Source organism: Cibotium barometz, chromosome 35, assembly GCF_041138505.1.
Source record: "Cibotium barometz isolate CiBa-2024 chromosome 35, ASM4113850v1, whole genome shotgun sequence".
NCBI classification, from domain to species: domain Eukaryota; kingdom Viridiplantae; phylum Streptophyta; class Polypodiopsida; order Cyatheales; family Cibotiaceae; genus Cibotium; species Cibotium barometz.
This window is the reverse complement of record NC_141080.1, coordinates 8,970,676-8,991,391: the sequence shown is the minus strand read 5'-3', so window position 1 is coordinate 8,991,391 and position 20,716 is coordinate 8,970,676. Positions and strand designations below refer to the sequence as shown.

Genomic DNA, 20,716 nt, shown 5'->3' with positions numbered 1-20,716 from the left:
GCTCTCCGGGACAAAGCAACAAGCCAGGTGGTTTGGGAAGGCGGAGTAGAGAATGGAGTTTACACGCTTTCAGCACTCTCTCTCCCAGGTCCTCAGATTTGTGATGAGTGGCAGCCTGGTAATGGCCACTTAAGTGTGGATACGCTGCAGGTGCGGGCTTTCCGGGACCAGATGGTGGATAGCTTGCCAGTAGATGGCAGCAGTTGGCAGGAACTTTCCAGCACTGATGTTGATAGTTCTTGTGTTCGACAGTCAGAGGAAGCTGAACAGGTCACTTATACTCTGATGTCTCGTAGTGTTCGGGACATAGAACCTCCAGTAGATGAGGATGTTCTTTCCACGGGGACCTTTCGGAAAGCCAGGCAGGTAGCAATTGATTACTTGCAGAAGGAGGTGGATTCTCCAGGCTTTGTGGTTCCGGATTCAAAACAGGTGGTTGACAGGTTTCATCACGTTTCCAGGACTTGTTTGTGCATCGTAACAGGTGTTGATCCTTGTGAGCAGTGTGATGTCTCTGTGACTCAGAAGCTGTATGGTTCATTGATCTGGTTGATGGACACCAGATTGGACGGGAGCTTCCTGATGAGGCAGTTGAGCTCATGGTTGCGGATGACTCTTTGGGAGGCAGGATTGCGTTTCCTGTGGTTTCTGCGGCATGCGAAGGATCATGGACTCTTGTACACAGGAGGGGGATTGTTGGATGGAGTCCGACTCCACGGTTGGAGTGACTCAGTTTGGGGAGGAGATCCGGACACGAGGAGATCTACTTCAAGCCCAGGAGCAGTTTTACGGAGCAGTAAGAGACAGTCTAGCCATAAATATTTCCCCCCCACAAGCCTCTTCTGGCTGGAAGCACATGGGGGGAAACTACATGTGTACTAGAGAAGTACACCATCTGGGTTCCCCTGAGCCGGAAGCGCCCTGGGAGCCCTAGAAGTGGTAGTGGAATCTGTATCACTATCCTGTGTCGTGTCTTTGTCTTTTCTCTGAGATGAAGTCTTGTCCTTCTTCTTGGACAAACACTCTTTCACTATCCTGTGTCGTGTCTTTTCTCTGAGATGAAGTCTTGTCCTTCTTCTTGGACAAACACTCTTTCGACAGAGGGCCTCTTTTTCTACAAGTAAAGCAACGACTCCGAGCTTTCTTATGAACTGAGAAAAGTGCCTGGTCAGAACTGTTGCTAACACCTTCGATTTACCCTGTGAGACGAGAAAAGTGCCTGGTCAGAACTGTTGCTAACACCTTCGATTTACCCTGTGAGACGAGAATGGACTCCTCCAAAAGTAGGGAGCTAAGATCATCAAAATCCAATTGAGTGGATGTGACCTGGCACCGCAAAGATCGAGAAATCACATCATAGTCCGGAGGAAGCTTGGTGATGATAAGAGCAGCCAACTGAGAGGACGACAAAGCAGCACCCATAGCCAGTAACTAGTCATGGATAACCTTGGCCTTCATGAGAAAAGACTGCATTGAATTGCCTTCAGGAAATAACAAGCTGTAGAGCTACCCCTACAAGGTAACTGCCCTCATCAATGAATCTCATGCAAAGAGATCCTCCAATTTTGACCATACCTGATGAGCACTGGTGAGAGTTTGCATTGCCAGTGAGACCTCCTCAGTGATGGTCCGCACAAGGACAGAATGCGCCTTCGAGTCCCAATTCTCCCAATCTTGTAATTCCGCACCAAATTCATCCTCTTGATCCTGAGTCCACCGCCTAGAGTTTTGAGGATGCTCGGGCTTCCTTTCAGTGCCCTGAACAATGTCCCACAAACCCTTGTGGATGAACCACATCCGCATCTGAAGCTTCCAATGAGCATAATTGGGTCCTTTCAACTTGTCATCCTTGTTCGTCCAGGGTATCCACAACAGCAAAGAACAAATCTCAACTCTCAAACACTTCTCTCAAGTGCTTTCCAACGAAGCGAGGCACGAGGAACAATCAGCCCCCTCTCAAGCCTGAGAGAGGAGGAGGCTGGACAACAGAAAAACAGTCCAAGAAACCACCGGGAACCTCCTATTAGAAGGGCAAGGACTCGTGGAGGAGGAAGAAAAAGTATGGCCACTTGTCTGGCAACTCCACATGCAAGAGAACTCACCAAATCTGATGCCGGAGCAGAATTTGCAGCCAAAACTCCAACACTTGCCTCTGTAGAAGAAAACGTAGCCAAAAAACCATGCCGGCTTGCCTCTGTAGGAGAAAACGCAGCCAACAAACCGGCCGGCAGCAAGAAGGGCTGGCTGGACCAGAAAACACAGCAGTGTGTGAAAACGCAGCCACTGTTTGGGGCTGATCTTCAGCCAGGAGGAGATAGGGCAGAAAACGCAAGGCAAAGTTGTGACGGCGGGCAGATTTGCATAGCTTGGAGCAGCTTGGACCCAAGCGTATGATACCATGAAGGAGATAGCACAAGCGGAAGCATAGGCAGTCAACATATGAGAGAGTGCAAAGGAGATTGAGAGAGTTGGACAAGATCACCTTTTATAACAGCAGTAAAGGGTTACAATGGCAATAGCCAACAACTGAGTGTTGAACTATGTGCAAGGGAAGTGGATGAATGAGTGAATAATGGGGAACTCCTTACATAGTGCAATAGGGACCTGACCAACTGCCTCTAGGGCTAGCCGACTGGCCCTGGACAAATAAATAGGAGAAAATCCAGTAAAATACCAGATAAATGGTAAAGCCCCAAAACACAGAGATGCACAAATTCTAACACAAATATATCTAAACCAACCACTTTCTCATAAACTCAAAGGATATCTGGATAGTCTTTGAAGTATTTCGTATCCAATAGCGAATAATTCTCGAATCCCAAGAAAAATTTTCTAACTCCTGTCTTTCCTTTTCTTTTGGCTCTTCCACCCTTGGTGGATCCTCCAATACAGGCTCCTGTGGGGGTAACCTTGTACATGGTTTCAATAAATTGTCAAGGAAGGCATTGTGTGTCCTCCAATGATCTGAATAGTCCAACTGATAACGTACATTGTTGATCTTCTTGGTATCCTGAAATGGTCCCTATGCCATCATTCCCATTTCCAAACTTTGGCAATCCAAAGATAAAATCCATAGCAATACTCTCCCATAGAGCATTCAATGGGTGCAATAATCCTGCTAGCTTTTGTCCATCAAAACTTGACCATATGACAAAAACATTCTCAAACATATAACTCAATGTATGTTCTCTGCTAGGCCAGTTGCTTCCCAAAGCTTGAGTTGTAATGGCCTTCTTTCATCACTTTTGGCCTCAAATCCTTTGTTTAATCCTAAACGGGTTTACTTCATAAAAGAATCATCCTTGATGACAAGAGAAGTCACAAATTTTCCATTATATAATCTGTTCCAATACAATCCTTGAAATCCTCATCTAAGACTTTCATAGGCCACAACATGGCCCTCATGATACAAGACTACTCCAATGTAATCTCCTCCTGACAATCTCCCTGGCAGGATGTCAATCTGATGATCTTCTAGTCTCTTTAACTTCTTGCTCTGGTAGGTTGGAACAATTTGCAGCCAAGTGTCCCTTCTTTCCACATTGGAAACACTTCCCTTCTTTGGCATATTCCTCAAGTTATTTGAGGGACAATCTTTTTCAAAAGAGTGGAGGTTTGTCCCCACTCCCATCCTTCTTCTCTCGAGACTCAGCTCTTGAAGGAGATTGGTCTTTAAACAACTTCTTTTGAGGTGGATCCCGATTGTCGTTCTTTGTCTTGCCATCCATCCAAGGCATGTACAAGGCCTCGGCTTGTAAAGCTTTGTCTTGGGCTTCTTCCAACGTTTTCGGTCCAGCCATATAAATTGCTTGCATAAGCTTAGGTTGCACAAACTTATGCATCTCCATTAGTGGTGGAATAGGAGTATATGAAGTAAACTTCTTTCTGCTTTACCTCATCCCACTGTGAGGGCAAAAGAGACCAAAGAACCAAATATATGAAAGATCAGAGTAAAACACACAATATGCAATGGTGTTGTCAATATAAAAGATGAAGTCCAGTACAGGAGCTCTATGTGAGACTCCGGATAAGCAGAAAGAACTGTTGTCCCATAAAACGAGGTTAACAAAGCTGGAGTAACCCTGATGTAAGCGCCGATATAAGCCTGAAGCACACGTCGGAGATCACTCGATGTAGACGACAAAGTGAACTTGGTGTAGGCGATGTAGTAGGTGAAGTTAACGCTGCTGGTAACCTGATGAAGGTGACGAAGTCAACCTAAAGAAAGCGATGCAGAAAAGCTGATGTAGGCACCCAGACCAATAGCAGTTAACGCTGCTGTTGAGACTGGCTGTAGGCGGCATCAAGTTGCAGTCAAATCAGCGCATGACCTGGCTGTAAGCGATGCAATAGAAGCTGACGTAGGCGTCGACTTGTGTGCTGACCAGCAAGCAGTGGTAATACAGACGTGAGGCGACCTGTACACAAGTGTTGGAGCGCTGATGTGAGGCGACCAACACATGAGCAGATGGAACGCTGCGATGATGAGAAAACGCAGATGCACCTACACATCAATTGGTGAGCCGAGGACAAGCGAAGGGTCTCATTTATATATGAGAATTAAAGTGCCCAGCAAAGAAGTCGGCCAAACAAAGAACTTGGCCCTTTTTGGGCTGCATGGTTTAGTTACATTTTCACACACCCCCTCTCAGACCAAAAAGGGATCATGAGAGAAGAGGGGAAAAAGATGGTTGTCGAAGATGAGGATTTCTGTGCTTTGACCAGGGTACGGCATCTGGGATTGAAATGTACTAGAATGAATGCCACAATGCAAGAGGTTTTCACATGCAAGAATGCCCATTTTTGGGTTTTCATTCATACATGCGCCCCAAACACATAAAACAGAATGCTGTGCATAGGGAATGCATGATGAAAAAAATGCAATGCAGTGGGTTTTCACAGGAGCCATGCCCTCATGGGGTTTTCACTGACTCATGTGCCCTATACAAAAATGGTAAAAAAATGAAGGGAGAGGCAGATCCCCCTCTCAATGAGCGGAGGGTGATGGTGGTGGACCGATGCCAATCCGATTGCGAAGACGCTCAAGAATGGGGCGGTTGACGGACTTCATTAGGATGTCTGCTTGGTTGTCCGCCGTAGAAATGTACTGGAGTCGGATGGTACCAAGCTCAACCTGTTCCCTGTTAAAGTGAAAATGAACACCCACATGCTTGGTACGATTAGAAAAAATAGGGTTGCCAGCAAGAGCGATCGCACTCTGACTGTCAACGAAGATGGTAGAGGCGGTGTCGATGGAGACGCGCATGTTGGAAAGAAGTTGACGAAGATACATAACCTCAATGGTGGCATCATAGAGGGCCCGGTATTCGGCCTCTGCTGAAGAACCTGCAACAGTATCCTACTTTTTGCTAGACCAAGAGAGAGGGGCAGATCCGAGGGAGAACAAATAACCACCATGAGAACGTCAAGAATCGAGGTCACCAACCCAGTCGGAGTCCATGTAACCGTGCAAGGAGATCCCGCGACTGTAGTGATAGGTACCTGCTAGATAGCGAACAACCCTCATTGCTGAACTCCAATGTGGCTCCTTTGGAGCATTGAAATACTGGCTTAAAATGGAGGTACAATAGGAGATATCAGGACGAGAATTTGTGAGCCAAATAAGTTTCCCAACCACTTGTCGATAGGCTCGCTCTTCATGTGGAGGTGAGTCCATTTCCTTTGATACTTTAACGATGGGATCCAATGGAGTGGCCACAGGGATAGCACCATCAGGAAAATAGGAAGTAATGAGTTGGAGACCGTATTCCTGTTGAGATACGAAAATACCATCAGGATGTTGGATCACCTCCATGCCAAGAAAATATGAGAGAAGGCCGAGATCAGTCATCTCAAAAGTTTGTCTAAGCAGTGCCATGATATCAATCATTTTGTCTTGATGGAAACCTGAAATTATTAGGTCATAGACATACAAAACAAGGTAGCAAACCAATATAGAGATTGGGGTCATAGTGTGATGGGTGAAAACCTTGGCTGTGAAAAAATTTGTCGATGCGATGATACCACGCCCGGGGTGCTTGTTTAAGCCCATAAAGAGCTTTATGTAGGCGAAAAACTTTATCCTCAAGACTAGAGAGAGGTAATCCCGGAGGTTGGTCAACATAGACCTCCTCTTGAAGAATGCCATTTAAAAAAGCACTCTTAACATCCATCTGGTAGATTGGCCATTTATGGTGGGCAGCCAGATTGAGTAAAAGATGGATTGTGGGAGCAAAAGTCTCGTCTCGAAATCAATGCCTTCTTTTTGGCGAAAGCCTTGCACAACAAGCCGGGCTTTGTATTTGTCCAGGGTACCATCGGCTTTAAATTTGGTGCCGAAAATCCATTTGGTTCCAATGACCTTCTTATGACGAGGGCGATCCACAAGGGACCACGTGCCATTACAATGAATGCTTTCAAGTTCGAGTTCCATTGCCTATTTCCAGGATGGAATTTTAATAGCATCTTTCCACGAAGTTGGCTCATCATGTGCCACATAGACTGCAGAAAAAACAGAGGCAAATGAGGCACGAGAGGCAAGTCTGGTGGATCGACAAGGACCTCCAAAGGGATATCAAAGGAAAGTATACCACAATCACGGATGGTTTGTTGATGAAAGAATGTGCACAAGCGGAAGCAAATAAACATGAGAGAGAGAGATTGCAAGCAAGAACAAGAGCTTTATTAGCTTGAGGTTACAGAGTACAAGAGCCAGCAAATAGGGCAATGAAAGATGATTGAATGAATAAAAGAGAGCAACTCTTATATACTTGTGCATGGAGCAGTCGGCTGTAGAAAACAGGCTGACAGGACTCCGCGACAGCATTAAGAGAGATGCAATATTTTAACACCCCCTCTGCATCTTGAAGTGTGCAAAAAAGTCAAAAGAAAACTGATGACGAAGGTGCGACCATGGACACCTCAGCATGGCCACTACTAAGTACACCTCGGAAAATGCACATGTCAGCTTGTTGTCTTCAGAAAACATAATGCCACTATAAAGAGCAAAAGAAAATCTGCTTGGCTCCAAACTCAAAGTAGAACTGTGAACACATCACATCCAATATCCTCGAACAAATGAACATGGAACACATCCTGTCCGTAGTCTCTGCTGACCAATAGTTCTGGAACTCATCCGAACCATGAAGGAAACTTGGTTGACCCTGGAACTCATCCGGACCATCAAGTGAACTTGCCTGTCTTCATACTTGGAACTCCGACACACAAGTCCCATGCTCCAGATTTAATATAAGAGAGCTTTTGAAAGCCCCCTCTCCCGCCCACAAGCCGTTTCTGGAAGACAGCACGCGGGGGGATGCCCTTAGGATCAGAACAGGACACCAGTCATGTTCTCTCCAGTCTGTAAGGCCTTGGGAGAGTTGGGGTTGTCACTAGACGAGTCTGTGTCAGTGTCATGTGACTTGTCTTTGCCGCTTTCAAGAAACCTATGCATAGAGATTTTATAAGCTTGCAAACTCTATGCATAAAGCCAAGCAGAAAACGGAGAGAAGCAGATTGTGCAACAGCCAGAGCCTACCATGAAAGAATGTGCACAAGCGGAAGCAAATAAACATGAGAGAGCGAAAGATTGCAAGCAAGAACAAGAGCTTTATTAGCTTGAGGTTACAGAGTACAAGAGCGAGCAAATAGGGCAATGAAAGATGATTGAATAAAAGAGAGCAACTCTTATATACTTGTGCATGAAGCAGTCGGCTGTAGAAAACAGGCTGACAGGACTCCACGACAGCCTTAAGAGAGATGCAATATTTTAACAGCTGATACCAGCGAGGTAAAGGGTCCCTGGGTGGTTGACGAGAGGAGGAAGCCTCCTCAAGAGGAGGATTTATAGGTAACTGATGGGGTTCATTTGGCACAGTCTGAGATTCTTGTTCAGTTGGTATGGGCAGCGAAAGGCGAAGTAAGTCTCGCTCATCAAAGACAATGTCTTGACGAACAAAAACTTTGTTTCATTTTGGATCAAAAACTTTGTAAGCCTTTGATTCAGAAGAGTAACCCACAAAAATGAGCAACTCACTCATTGGCTCAAGCTTGCCCCTTGTATTATTCGGAGTGTGAGTATATGCTCGACATCCAAAAACACGAAAGTGGGAAACGGTTGGCTTCTCGCCAAAGAAAGCCTCAAATGGGGTCCTGTGCGGAACAGCAACCGTGGGGCAACGGTTCAGAAGATACACCGCAGTGTTGACCGATTCTGACCAGACACGTTCAGGCAGCTCAGCTGCAAAAAGCATGGAGCGTGCCATATCCATGACCGTTCAGTTCTTGCACTCGACCACTCCATTCTATGGGGGAGAGTTGATGGAGGTGAGTTGGCATTGAATGCCATGATCTTGCAAGAACTGAGAAAATTGATGGGAGATAAATTCACCCCCATTGTCACTACGAGCAGTCCCAATGGAGACGCCCATTTGATTGGTAACTAACCGAACCCATGTGGAAAAGTATTGGAAAGCGTCAGATTTATGCTTTAAGAAATATACCCACATGTACCTTAAATAATCATCAACAGTCAGCATGTAGTATAGAATGAATCAACAAGAGGATTCCCGAACCCATGTGGAAAAGTATTGGAAAGCGTCAGATTTATGCTTTAAGAAATATACCCACATGTACCTTAAATAATCATCAACAGTCAGCATGTAGTATAGAATGAATCAACAAGAGGATTCCCGAGGCCCGATGAGTAGTGTGTTGTGGGAATGGGGTACGATGTTGTTTACCCAGTTGACAGGGCTGACAGACATCCTTTGTCAGTTTGAGGCTGGGTATGCCTTCAACTAACTTGTCTCGAGATAGCTCATAGAGAGTGGAATAGGGTAAATGACCATGGCGAAAGTGCCATAGTCGTTCAATGTCGGAAGGAGCTTGGGTAACATAGGCCCGAACCCCATGAAACTCTGAGTCAACAGAAGAAGGCTCAGTTAGAAAAGTGGGCAGTCGGTACAAACCATCCTTCTGAGCTTGTCCTTTGGCAACAACAAGACCAGTAGTTTCATCAATTACCTCAACAACTCATTTGTTGAAGTAAACACGACAATCGAGTTGGGTGAGCTCGGAGACAAAAAGAAGGTTGAGACCTAAATTAGGGACAAGATAGACATTGTCCAAGGTAGCCTAGTTGGGGCCAGTGCTGGTGTCAAATAAGACAGTGCCAATGGATTTTATGGGCATCATTGTGTTGTTGCCACATCGAACTTCTCCCTTAACGGGACGCTGAGAAATGAAAATGTCAGCATTACGTGCCATATGGTGAGTAGCGCCACTATTCCACCCAAGTGACAGGAGGATGACCATAGGGAAGAGTTGGATGGGCCTCAATAATGGGCACGGAGGGATTATCAGGTAATTGACAAATCAGAATGAGGGCAGAGGCCTTTCCCTGCAGATGGCCTTGTTTAGGCCTTCGTTTCTTCCTTTTGGTGGAGTGGTGGCGGGAATCAATCTTAAGAGTGACATGAGCAATGTTGGCTGAGGAGCCAGGATGAGGTGTGAGGGAAGACCAGTCAGACATCTCTTCAGGAGTGGTGAAAGAAACTAACTGGGAAGGTGGGGCGTGAGCAACCTAACTATAAGCTCGCCAATGGGAGGAACGTGGCCAAGTAGAACCATTTCCTTGTTGTTGGGTCCGTGGAGGGGAGCTTGGTAGAGTCGGTGCTGGATTGCTACCCCCTCTGAATCGCCAATTTGGGGCATTGCCGCCACCTTGGTTGTTTTGGCGGGTGGAGGTAGTAGGGTTGGAGTTATTGCCTCTATTTTCCTTGTTTTTAAAAAACACACTCATCATCAACATGGCCACGTATTTGGCAAGAGGTGCAAAATCTATTCTTTTTGGGAATATTTTGCCAGTAGGGAATGGGTGTGGAGGCATGATTTTTGGAATCAGTGTGGTTGCTAGAAGATTTGCCTTGATTTCCTAAGATGCTATTCCCTTTCCCTTGCTGATCTTTTTGAGTAGAGGTTGTATTGGACACAAGGGCCCCCTCTTGAGTGGAGGGAGAGGAGGACTTCTTGGGATGAAATTGGTCATGCAACCTAGCAAAACGCAAGAGTTGGCATTCACACTCATATAGGTTAGGCATAGGCTCTAAACTAATGGTCTGTGTGACAAAAGTGAAGAAGCTAGGAGGCAACTTGTTTAAAAGAGTGATAACCTGATCTTCCTGGGACTTGGCACAGCCAGTGGTGGCAAACTCGGCGTTAAGGTGTCGATATTCAACAACTTTGACGGTTAGGTCATCTTCTTCTTTGATAGAGAAAATTTGAATTTGATGCTCAAGATCAATGCAACGCGTACGATCACGTGCGACATATCTCTCGGCGAGATGTGTCCATCTGTCAGACACATAGGGGAACTGCTGGAGTTGAGAATGGAACTCAGGCAGAAGGCCTTGCATGAGCTCCACTATAGCAGTGGCATTTCTAGCCTCCCAATGACTAATGACGTCAGGAGGTACGAGAGAAGGGTGGGGTTTTGGGTCAAGGCCCTTTACGAGGTTCCAGGAACCTTGGGATGTGAAAACTTGTTCCATAAGATTAGCCCAGGTTGTATAATTAGACCCGTTAAAACGAGTCTTTTCTGTGAAAGCATTTCTGGACATGGAAACATGAAAGGAAGATGGTGGGGGAGTCCAGGAAGGCTAGTGACCATATCTAGAGTGTAAGTGTTGAGGAGAGAAATCCGACAGCCCACCAAGACTAAGCATGGATGAAGGACCTGTCGAGGGTGCTCCATAAGAGGGAATCAAGTTTTGGGTACTCATCATAGGAGAAATACTAGGTTAAGGTACGAACCCTGGATAGGGCACATAATTGGAAAAAAACACCAGTGCCAGAGATGGGTTTGTATTTGATACCGTGGAATGCTGGGTGAGACCACAGTGACAGAGGGCAACGTGTTAAAAGCTAACTAGGATGCGTGGAAACCATACGCAGGACCCAAAAGAGGTGCAGGCAGTGATGACTGCATGCCAACCTTAGTAGGAAGAGGTATGGGTTGGGAGGGAGGGTTTTGAGTTTGAATTTGGGCAGTATTCCATAACACATTAGGAGTTGGAACAGAAAGTGAACCAGAGGAGAAACAGTGTTACCTCCTTGAACACCGGAAGTCGGAGAATGAGTTATACTCCTAGACCCTCCTCTATTAGGGTTCACAAAATTCCAGTTGATGGTACCGTTTGTTGAACCTATGCCACAGAAGAAGATACCCATGCAGAGTTAGGAACATACGTACTAATAGGCACATACGAACCTGACGCGGTCACCGACAGAGATGATGATGGATCTCTGAACCATCGAGGAGGTACGTGTCCTTCCTGAGAAAGAGCCCCATACCGAAGTCCAGTTTGTCGGCTAGAGTGAGAAGCAGAGCTCTCCAGTTGAGGCTGAATACCTGGGTCCAATACTGGCACACTGGCTGTGGGCATGTATCCTCCTCTAGAAGTGACGGCTGATAAGCTTGGAGAAGAAAAACCATACGCCAAGGGTGAAGAGGGTGAGTGGGTAAAAGTAGGCTGGTCGTCTCCCAATGAAAGACCTCGAACAGGGCTCTCCAGTGAATAAGGAGTTCCATCCTCTGTGTGATCTATATCGGAATAAGGGGAGTCAGTATCTGGTATGAAAAGCTGATCCTCCGGAATCGAGGGTAGACGATCCATGGTGTGTTCTTTCTAGGTCTTCGATCCCTTTGCTCACGATAGCTCTGATACCATGTGAGGGCAAAAGAGACCAAAGAACCAAATATATGAAAGATCAGAGTAAAACACACAGTATGCAATGGTGTTGTCAATATAAAACATAGTCACAGGGGACGGAGGGGACAGACCCTTGGAACGGGGGGACGCAGTGCCGGGAACACTGTGGGACGGGGACGGACGGGGACGGGGGGACGTCCCCAGCTGGGCGTCCCTCACAAGGGACGGCGTTCCGGGGACGGATCCAAGAGGGGACAATTGTGGGGGACGGCTGCATGGGAACGCCTGCAGGTTACTGTTTGGGCAATGGTCACATTTTTTACCTTTTTTTTGGCCGTTTGGGAGGGGCTTTTCATGGACCTTTAGCCTTGGCCCATAGGCCTTGAGCCTTTGAGGCTTTGGGCCTTGGCCTCTCTCTTGCCTCCCTCCCTATAAGAAGACACACACACACACTCCCTCTCACACTTCAAGCTTTAGCTTCACACACACACACACACTCTCTCTCCCTCAAGCGGCAAGCCTCAAGGGCCAAGGTCTCAAGTTTCAAGCTCACACAAGCAAGCTGTAGCCTCTCAAGACACTCTCCCTCACACACACTCTCTCAAGCTTCACACACACACACACACACACCCACCCATCCTCACACTCAAGTTCTCCCTCAACTTTCAAGGCTCAAGCCTCACTCACTCTCTCTCTCTCTCTCTCTCTCTCTCAAGCTATCAAGTGACAAGGAGGCATCCATCATCCATGGCATCCTCCTCGTGGCAGTGGCTCTTCAAGTTCCAACTACCCGTAGGACGACGGGATGGACATGGTGGGATGAGGTCAATCACACCCCATCCCCTCATGGAGGTGGTGCACAACCATGGACATGCAAGCTTTGCCCGTATAGGCGAGTGGGTGGTACTGACAAAGTAATTTTTAAGTGCCCTTCCTACCCCCGTCCCCATTCCCTACATATGGCTGTCCCCCGTCCCGTCCCCGTCCCCGTCCCCCGTTACCGTCCCCCGTTACCGTCCCTTGATATAAAAGATGAAGTCCAGTACAGGAGCTCTATGTGAGACTCCGGATAAGCAGAAAGAACTGCTGTCCCATAAAACGAGGTTAACAAAGCTGGAGTAACCCTGATGTAAGCGCCGATATAAGCCTGAAGCACACGTCGGAGATCACTCGATGTAGACGACAAAGTGAACTTGGTGTAGGCGATGTAGTAGGTGAAGTTAACGCTGCTGGTAACCTGATGAAGGTGACGAAGTCAACCTAAAGAAAGCGATGCAGAAAAGCTGATGTAGGCACCCAGACCAATAGCAGTTAACGCTGCTGTTGAGACTGGCTGTAGGCGGCATCAAGTTGCAGTCAAATCAGCGCATGACCTGGCTGTAAGCGATGCAATAGAAGCTGACGTAGGCGTCGACTTGTGTGCTGACCAGCAAGCAGTGGTAATACAGACGTGAGGCGACCTGTACACAAGTGTTGGAGCGCTGATGTGAGGCGACCAACACATGAGCAGATGGAACGCTGCGATGATGAGAAAACGCAGATGCACCTGCACATCAATTGGTGAGCCGAGGACAAGCGAAGGGTCTCATTTATATATGAGAATTAAAGTGCCCAGCAAAGAAGTCGGCCCTTTTTGGGCTGCATGGTTTAGGTACATTTTCACACACCCACTCCTCCTACACGTCTGCTTCAAAGTTTGCGGGTAGGAACTTCTTGTTGAACATAGTCTTGAAGTCAATCCATGTCTTCGGCTCAGTCCCTTCCTGTACTACTTTCAGCCACCAATTCAAGGCGGCATCCTTCAAATGCATGCGAACCATGTGAAGCTTTGACTTTTCGGAGTAGTTGTCTCCTTCAAAGTCGGCATCAAATTGCTTGACAAAGGATACAGCTTTTTGAGTAAAGCATCAAACTCGACGCTCTTCTCTCCCTGCTTGAAGTCATCTTGCCGATTGATGTAAGCTCCTTTGCCTTCCTTTCCCTTACTTGCATCTGAGAAAGGAAGGCAAAGTAAGGGAAAGGAATAGCCTCCATGTTTCCTCCATGAGAAATAGACCGAGTATCTCTAGATCCTTCTACAATGGTGACTACTTTGGTCCAAAGATAGGCTTTAGTAGCGTCAACTCCTTCTGCTTCGATGGCTCAATCCTTGATGAAATCTTCCAACATCCAAGCTCTTCTTTGGTCCTGTTCCTTCTTGGCTCTCCAAGCTAGGAATTCTTCATCTTGGAGAAACTGTCTAATCTGTTGTTGTACTCTACCGATGTCATAGCTGTTATCTCATGCAAAGGACTCTTGGTCTTGGTTCCCATTTTGAAGTCCTGGGTTGGCCTCATAATTGTTCCCTTCATTACGCCCTTGGTATCCCTCTACTCTTGCCATGGTTCTGTCACCTTAAGAAAGTTTCTTCAAGAGAAATCCTACTCTGATACCACTGTAAGCCTAGCGGAGCATTCCATGATAGACTCAACCACGTATCTAGGAGATAGAGATAGAGAAAGAGGGGAGAGAGAAAGGAATAGGAATCTTGCACAGTACACCACACTAAGCGGGAAACAAGCCCCGCCCCCTTTCAAGAATTTATTCAGGAACAATCCACGCACACGCTGGCCAAGATCATACAATCAATGAATACAAAACAAACAGATATGCTAATGTAGGTTATCCAAGTTGAGGTCGATGTCAAGGCACAAGATCTCTAATGCCGAGCTCACCACGGGGATGACCCACAAGAATCTCTCACCAAGCTAGTACCAGATTCAAAATCCAAGTCCAAGTCCAAGTCCAAATCCAAATCCAAGCTATAGGAAAATCCTCAAGAAACTCCTCACAAGAGCAAACACCAAAGTGGCAGATACGAGGGCTTGATTGCAAATCCACCTGCTGAGGATTTGGAAAAATACGTTGTAAGTGCTAGCATATATACGAGTCTAATAGCCAATTCCCCTTGTTGAGGATCTGGAGGAAATGGGCGGCGCTGCTCAGGCGGCGACGGGCACATGCAGCGAGACGAGCATTGCGTAGGGTGGCGGCAGCCAGGCTGAGCACGGCGGAGGTGGCGCAAGGAGGTGAAGTCAGAGGGGAGGTAGATGATGAAGATGATGATCTCCACAACTTTATGCACTTGATGCCAAGAGAGAGACTCGAAGTGTCTTTTTATACTTGGGAAGAGTTTTTGCTTTTTGCCAAAAAGCTCTAACCAAGCTTTGCTTGTCTTTTTGTTCTTATATTTTAATAATAATAAAATATTACTCATCTTTAGCCAAAGTTCTTGATTTATTGCCTTTTTAGCTTCAGGACCTTGCTTTTTGGCCCTAGAGCTACTTTTTGAAAAAGCCACTTCTAGCTTTTTGATCCAACTCAGTCTCCTCTTTCCAATAGTGTCCTTGGCTTGCGGTCAACCCAATTTGACTATTTTGCTTTTTCCTGTTTTTTGACTAAGACTAGTGCTTTTTCTTGAGCCAACTTCATGATTCCTGTTCCCATGCTTTCATCAACCTCTCCATGTGTCCAAGCATGTGTTCCATCATGTGAAATAGAGCTAGGAGGGGCCAAATAGTTACATACTTATTGTGATACTCACAATAAAACTTCACACGATCACAAGGGTAATTGTGCCAAGGTAAAAGGCAATGAACTGGATACAGCAAGTTAGCAGACGTTGCATCTAAGGTGACCGAGCGTCACTGGCCACTTATGCCAATGCAAACACACGCAAGAAATCTCCCATTCTCAATGCTTGTATATCCACGAGCACATCTTAACATTCGTCCGAGAATCAAACCACTTGACCATAAGGTCAAGGAATCGTCCCACTTCATCCAAGGATCCGAGAATTGTACCACTTGATTTTGAGGACTCAAGAACCGTACCATTTTATCCTCTACTTCACATAAATCCAAGGATCATACCACTTGATCTGTCATGCCTAGTCCAAGCTCCAGGAATAGTACCACTTGAGATAACTCACATAGACTCCAAGATCGTACCGCTTGAGTCGAGTGTCACACCCATGGATAATACTGGTTAATACAAAGGTAATCAAGGAATAATCCAAAATGGAGACAGCCATACTAATTGTCTAGAGCACAGGTGGGTGTGTAGCTTGGTCTCCTCATGCATGTGCACAGCCTATGGACATTGTGGAGGACAACCACAAAAGCCAAGGAGAGGAAATGAGCGCACATGGGCTTTTCCTATTTTAAGGGATTTTAAAAAGGCATGTGTGCTATTATTGCTATGTTGGGTTTTTAATAAGGGAAAAAGCGTGCTCTTGAGGGCTAGCCATGGGTGCCCAAAAAGAAGTAAGTGGATATAGCTAAAAAGAAAAAAAGCAAGCCTTTTTTTGGTATGTCTCTCTAACCACCCGCTATTCAAGTAATAGAAATGGCATATGGGAGAGCCTTGGACCACACTCACACGAGGGTTTGTTGTTTTAATAGCTAACCTACACTATAGATTTTCCTCTCCCAACTCTCCTCTCTATTGCACTAGATTCCAATTAAGGCCTTGAGGTTACAGAAGGCAACAAGCTCAAAGGTTGTGTGCTTTTTAGGGTAAGCAAGGCGAAAAGAGAAAGGTGTGCTTCTTTTGGTAAGCAAGGGTTGCCCGGTCGTACTCATAACCGCATCAGGTCTCCAAGGTGAACAGCCTCTGGTCGATAGAACAATGTAGGTAAGGGAAGTCGGCAAAACGGATCCGTAACTTCGGGAAAAGGATTGGCTCTGAGGGCTGGGTCTAGGGGTCTGCGATCTGACCCCGGAGGCTGTCGAGGGTCTGCCCGAGCTGCCCCAGCGGCGAGGGCGGGCCTCCGCGTGTCCACCGGGCGACGGGCGCAGAACGTCGCCCCTCGCGGGGCGGCCCTCCCTAGGCGGTGAACAGCCGTCTCAGAACTGGTACGGACAAGGGGAATCCGACTGTTTAATTAAAACAAAGCATTGCGATAGAAAGCTGTGTGCTTTTTTCTAGTAAGCAAGGCCAAAATTAAAAGCTAATTGCTTTTTTTCAATAAGCGAGGCCAAATAGAAAGTTAGGTTTTTGGTAAGCAAGACAAAATATAGATAGTGAAAAGTTCAAAACCAATCCTTAGGACAATCCACTTATCTGTAGTGCCAAGTAGTGAACCTACTTTTTTCTATGCTTTTCCTTCATTTGAAGCTAACCATAAGTTATCCATGGTGGGGCTCCCTTTTTCAGCTGACTTTTTTGCTAAAGCTGACACGTATTTATGGAATCAATGTCGAGAAATGACTTAGAGCTAGAAAAGCAGCTTGGATGGCCTGAGCTTGTTAGGTTTAGGGTTGAATTTAGGACAAGCAATGAAGATTAGAAAGCATAGTCAAGTTAGTCAAGTGCAGAGAGGGTGTAGCACACAAACTTCCAGTATTTGATAAGAAAACAAGTATACACCATTTGTAGAAATATAATGAGAGATCCAACCTCATAGTACCATGCGTCACACTTACTCCTAAGGTCACCACACCATATAAAAATACTAACTCTAAATGTGCCCCTAGCACTTATTTCTAACCTCCTAACAACTTCTAAAACATTTATCGCTACTCAACGTGATCTTGTACAAAGTGAAAGATCACTCTCCAAATGGAAGTAAGCCCAAAGCTTTGTGGAAAGCTTCAAACTATGGTTCTAGCATGTAATATTGGGTTATGTGCCACAATCATAGCACCCTAATTGTCAATGAAAATAGGTGTGAGCATATGCTGACTCACACAAAGATCTTCCGTCAATCTCCTCAATCATACAAAATCTACCTCGTACTCGGTTTAACAAGACGATGTAACCACACTTGGTTGCTTTTTACTCAACCATGAAATGTATGAACTCCCAGGTTAAAAGCAGTTTCCACTTTTGAACTGATGTCATAATCACAAGACCAATCAAAATCACTGTAAGCATGCAACTAAAAATCACCCCCGCCATAGAATAATCCAAGGAACTGAGTACCCTGGAGGTACCTGAAAATGTGCTTTACAACCTACTAATGTTGTCCTTGGGCTGTGTATAAACTTGCTTAGCAACGACACCCCAAACTGAATGTATGGGTCGCACAAGTAAATAAGGCACCCAACATCTGATTGTAAACCGTGGCATCAAAAGGCTCATCTGAATCATAAGTGCTAAGCCTAGAACCAAGTTCTACCGGGGTAGAAATAGGCTTACAATCTTCCAAATTAAACCTCTTGAGCAGTCCTCTTATGTACTTTGACCGCAACATAAAGATGCCATCATCTTGCTTTATAATCTGTATGCCAAATTAATAGTGCAAAGGCCCCAAATCTGACATCTCAAATGAAGATGCCTTGAATGCTGTAATTTTCTCCTCATTAGTACCTGTAAACAGCATGTCATCTACATACAAAATGATGACTACCAAATCTGAATTTTCTTTCTGTAGACCCCATCATGACATGGCTCTAAATGTAGAGTCCATGTATGCTCTATCTTTCTATCACAATTTATCCAAAGTAACCGGACATAACCATTAACTTGCAGACCATTGCCAACTTTCCAGTTGAAAAAAATACCTTCTTGAAGCCTAAAGGTCACAGGTTAAGATTGCTTTTCGTTAAGATTGCTTTTCAATCAGGTTTCTGCATAGGCAAGAATGGTTGAGCTCGATATATACCTTCTTGAATCTCCTCTCCTGCTGCGCGTTCTCCAAACACTTGCGAGAATTTCCATTCCAAAGCGGACGGCACACCTCCCGCTTTATCTGAAGGGATCATCCCTACCTCCTTCTAACCCCGAGCTCCAATGGCGATCTCGTCTTCAACCCCGAAGAGTGCTTCTGAAGCCCTGCGTCTGCTTTTCATCTGAAAGCTGCATCGTCCATCTCACAAGGTCTTTGCAAAAGAAGATATCGGTGATGAAATGGAGAACAGCAACAAAACCATCTTTGAGTTGAGCAAAACGCTGAAAGCGAGGCCCAAACTGGAAGTAGACTGGGAAAACCCTAATCCGACAGAGACAAATAAGTATACACGTTAGGTCACACTGATCCAGCAAAGGAAAGGTCACTTTAGAAACCCTAATCCAGCACAGGACCAGAACAAACGACTCGTGTAGAGGAATGAAGGTACAGAAAATTCAATGAGGTTTCCTGAAAAACCCAAATCCAGCAGGCAATCCACTCATAAAACCCTGATCCAAACCCTAATCCAGGGCAGTGGGTCAAATGAGAAACCCTAATTTGGTAGAGACGAGTGGCGGATCAAAAAGGAGGAAAATCTGAGATGGGGGGGTGAAGAAAAACCCTGCTTTTTCTGAAAGAAGGGAAAAGGTGAAAGATAGAGCAGAAAATATGATGAGAGGCAGAAAGCAGATGTTAAAGAAGGACAGACACAGCAGGTGTTATGAAGCTAGCACAATGAAGTATTTTAGCTGGCTCTTCTTCTGTTGATTGATTTGAGGTGCTGACATGCTGTGTGTGCTTTTCCTCCCTGATGATGATGACGATGATGCAGATGCAATCAACCAAAAATTGGGTGGGGTTTCACACTGGCCCAAGAGAATCTTTTAACTTAAAACAACCCAACCCTCCACACACACACACCCCCTTTCTCTCCAAACACAAACCCTTGTTCTCCTAGTTGAAGCCAAAAAGCACCAACCTTTCTAAAGTTCAAGTAGCACTTAAAGAAGGTAAATGGATAGTATTTTGTGATGGAAAAGCTCTCGTCCAAAATTTTTGCAACCCAAAACCACTTGATCAACAGGCATCATCCATCGAATCAAGAGACCTTTCATTTCAGTGTCGTCAATGGATATTCTCTCTCTCTCTCTCTCTCTCTCTCTCTCTCTCTCACACACACACACACACACATTTGAATGTAGCGTCCTCATTTTTCCTTAAAGTATCTCAGCTTTTTCACCCCGTCGTACGCATCTGGCCATGTTCTTACCGTATTGATCATTGTTCTCTCTTTCAACTACAAAAAACAAATGCACACAATAAAGCTCTATTTGTACATCGGGTGAGGCCATATGTGGCCAAATGCTTAAGAAATGGCTTAGGTAGGTTTGGCATTATGTCAAATAGGCTACATGTAAGTGCACAATAATATACCCATATCGAACTACATTAAGGGTAGAAGGAGATCTTCCTAGGACATATCATCGTCAGGTTGTGAGACCCAAATCAACATATACTGACCTCAAATGGATCTAGATTGTGTGATAGTACCATATGTCTCTTGCTTAGTCCTAGAGGGCCTCACTCTAAGAAAACCTCCATATCCCTTACATTTAAAGACATTTAAAGGGTAGTTAAAAAATAGGTTTCATGATTTTTAGAAATATACGTATCATTTCTTCTACATATACATGTTTTTCATATGAATATTTCACATGCCTACTTCAAGTTGAACACACTAGTAGTTAATAAATAGGACACCTTATATAACTCTTGTAAATAGAACTTCTTTTAAAATGGTATTCTATGTATGCACATGATCTATTATACATTATTTTTTGGTGAAACTACTAGGTTTAGTCTATTATTACCCTAGTCATGTGATGTGGTCAGTTGGTGCAAATCGTACTAAACGTAGGGTGGCAACATAGGCCAACGTAACATATGACTCCCATTAGTACTTTATATAGATGGGTTTGGTATCTTCCATCTTATCCAAATTATCAATTTTGAGGTCTATCTGCATTGCCCTATCAATTTTGAGGTTTACCTCGAGTGCTTTGTGCACCCTTCCTTCACATTGCTATAGTCCTCTATCTTAATTTCTTTCCAAATCATCATCCAATATCTCCACTGCCCTATCAATTTTGAGGTTTACCTCGAGTGCTATGTGCTATGTGCACCCTTCCTTCACATTGCTATAGTCCTCTATCTTAATGTCTTTCCAAATCACCATCTAAGCTCTCTCACAAGCGTGCATGGGTGGAATATAGGTGCCATCAGTTGTAATATCAATTGTAACAATAATTTAAAATTATCATAAATCTATATCTTGTTAAATTTGTGTTCTCTA

The 20,716-nt window shown here is 45.2% G+C and overlaps 1 protein-coding gene across 2 annotated transcripts in view; it reads right to left on the bottom strand.

Annotated features, from left to right (window-relative positions):
• Nucleotides 1–19,284, bottom strand: part of LOC147618117 (serine/threonine protein phosphatase 2A 55 kDa regulatory subunit B beta isoform-like) — a 40,265-nt gene extending 20,981 nt beyond the window's left edge. Inside the window, exon 1 of one of the 2 annotated variants that reach the window (XM_086775359.1) lies at nucleotides 18,358–19,284. In XM_086775359.1, the coding sequence (XP_086631485.1) occupies nucleotides 18,358–18,457 (100 nt within the window). In that variant the 5' untranslated portion in view covers nucleotides 18,458–19,284. The remainder of the gene's footprint in view (nucleotides 1–18,357) is intronic. The other variant, XM_086775358.1, reaches the window with a different exon arrangement.
• Nucleotides 19,285–20,716: the final 1,432 nt, after the last annotated feature.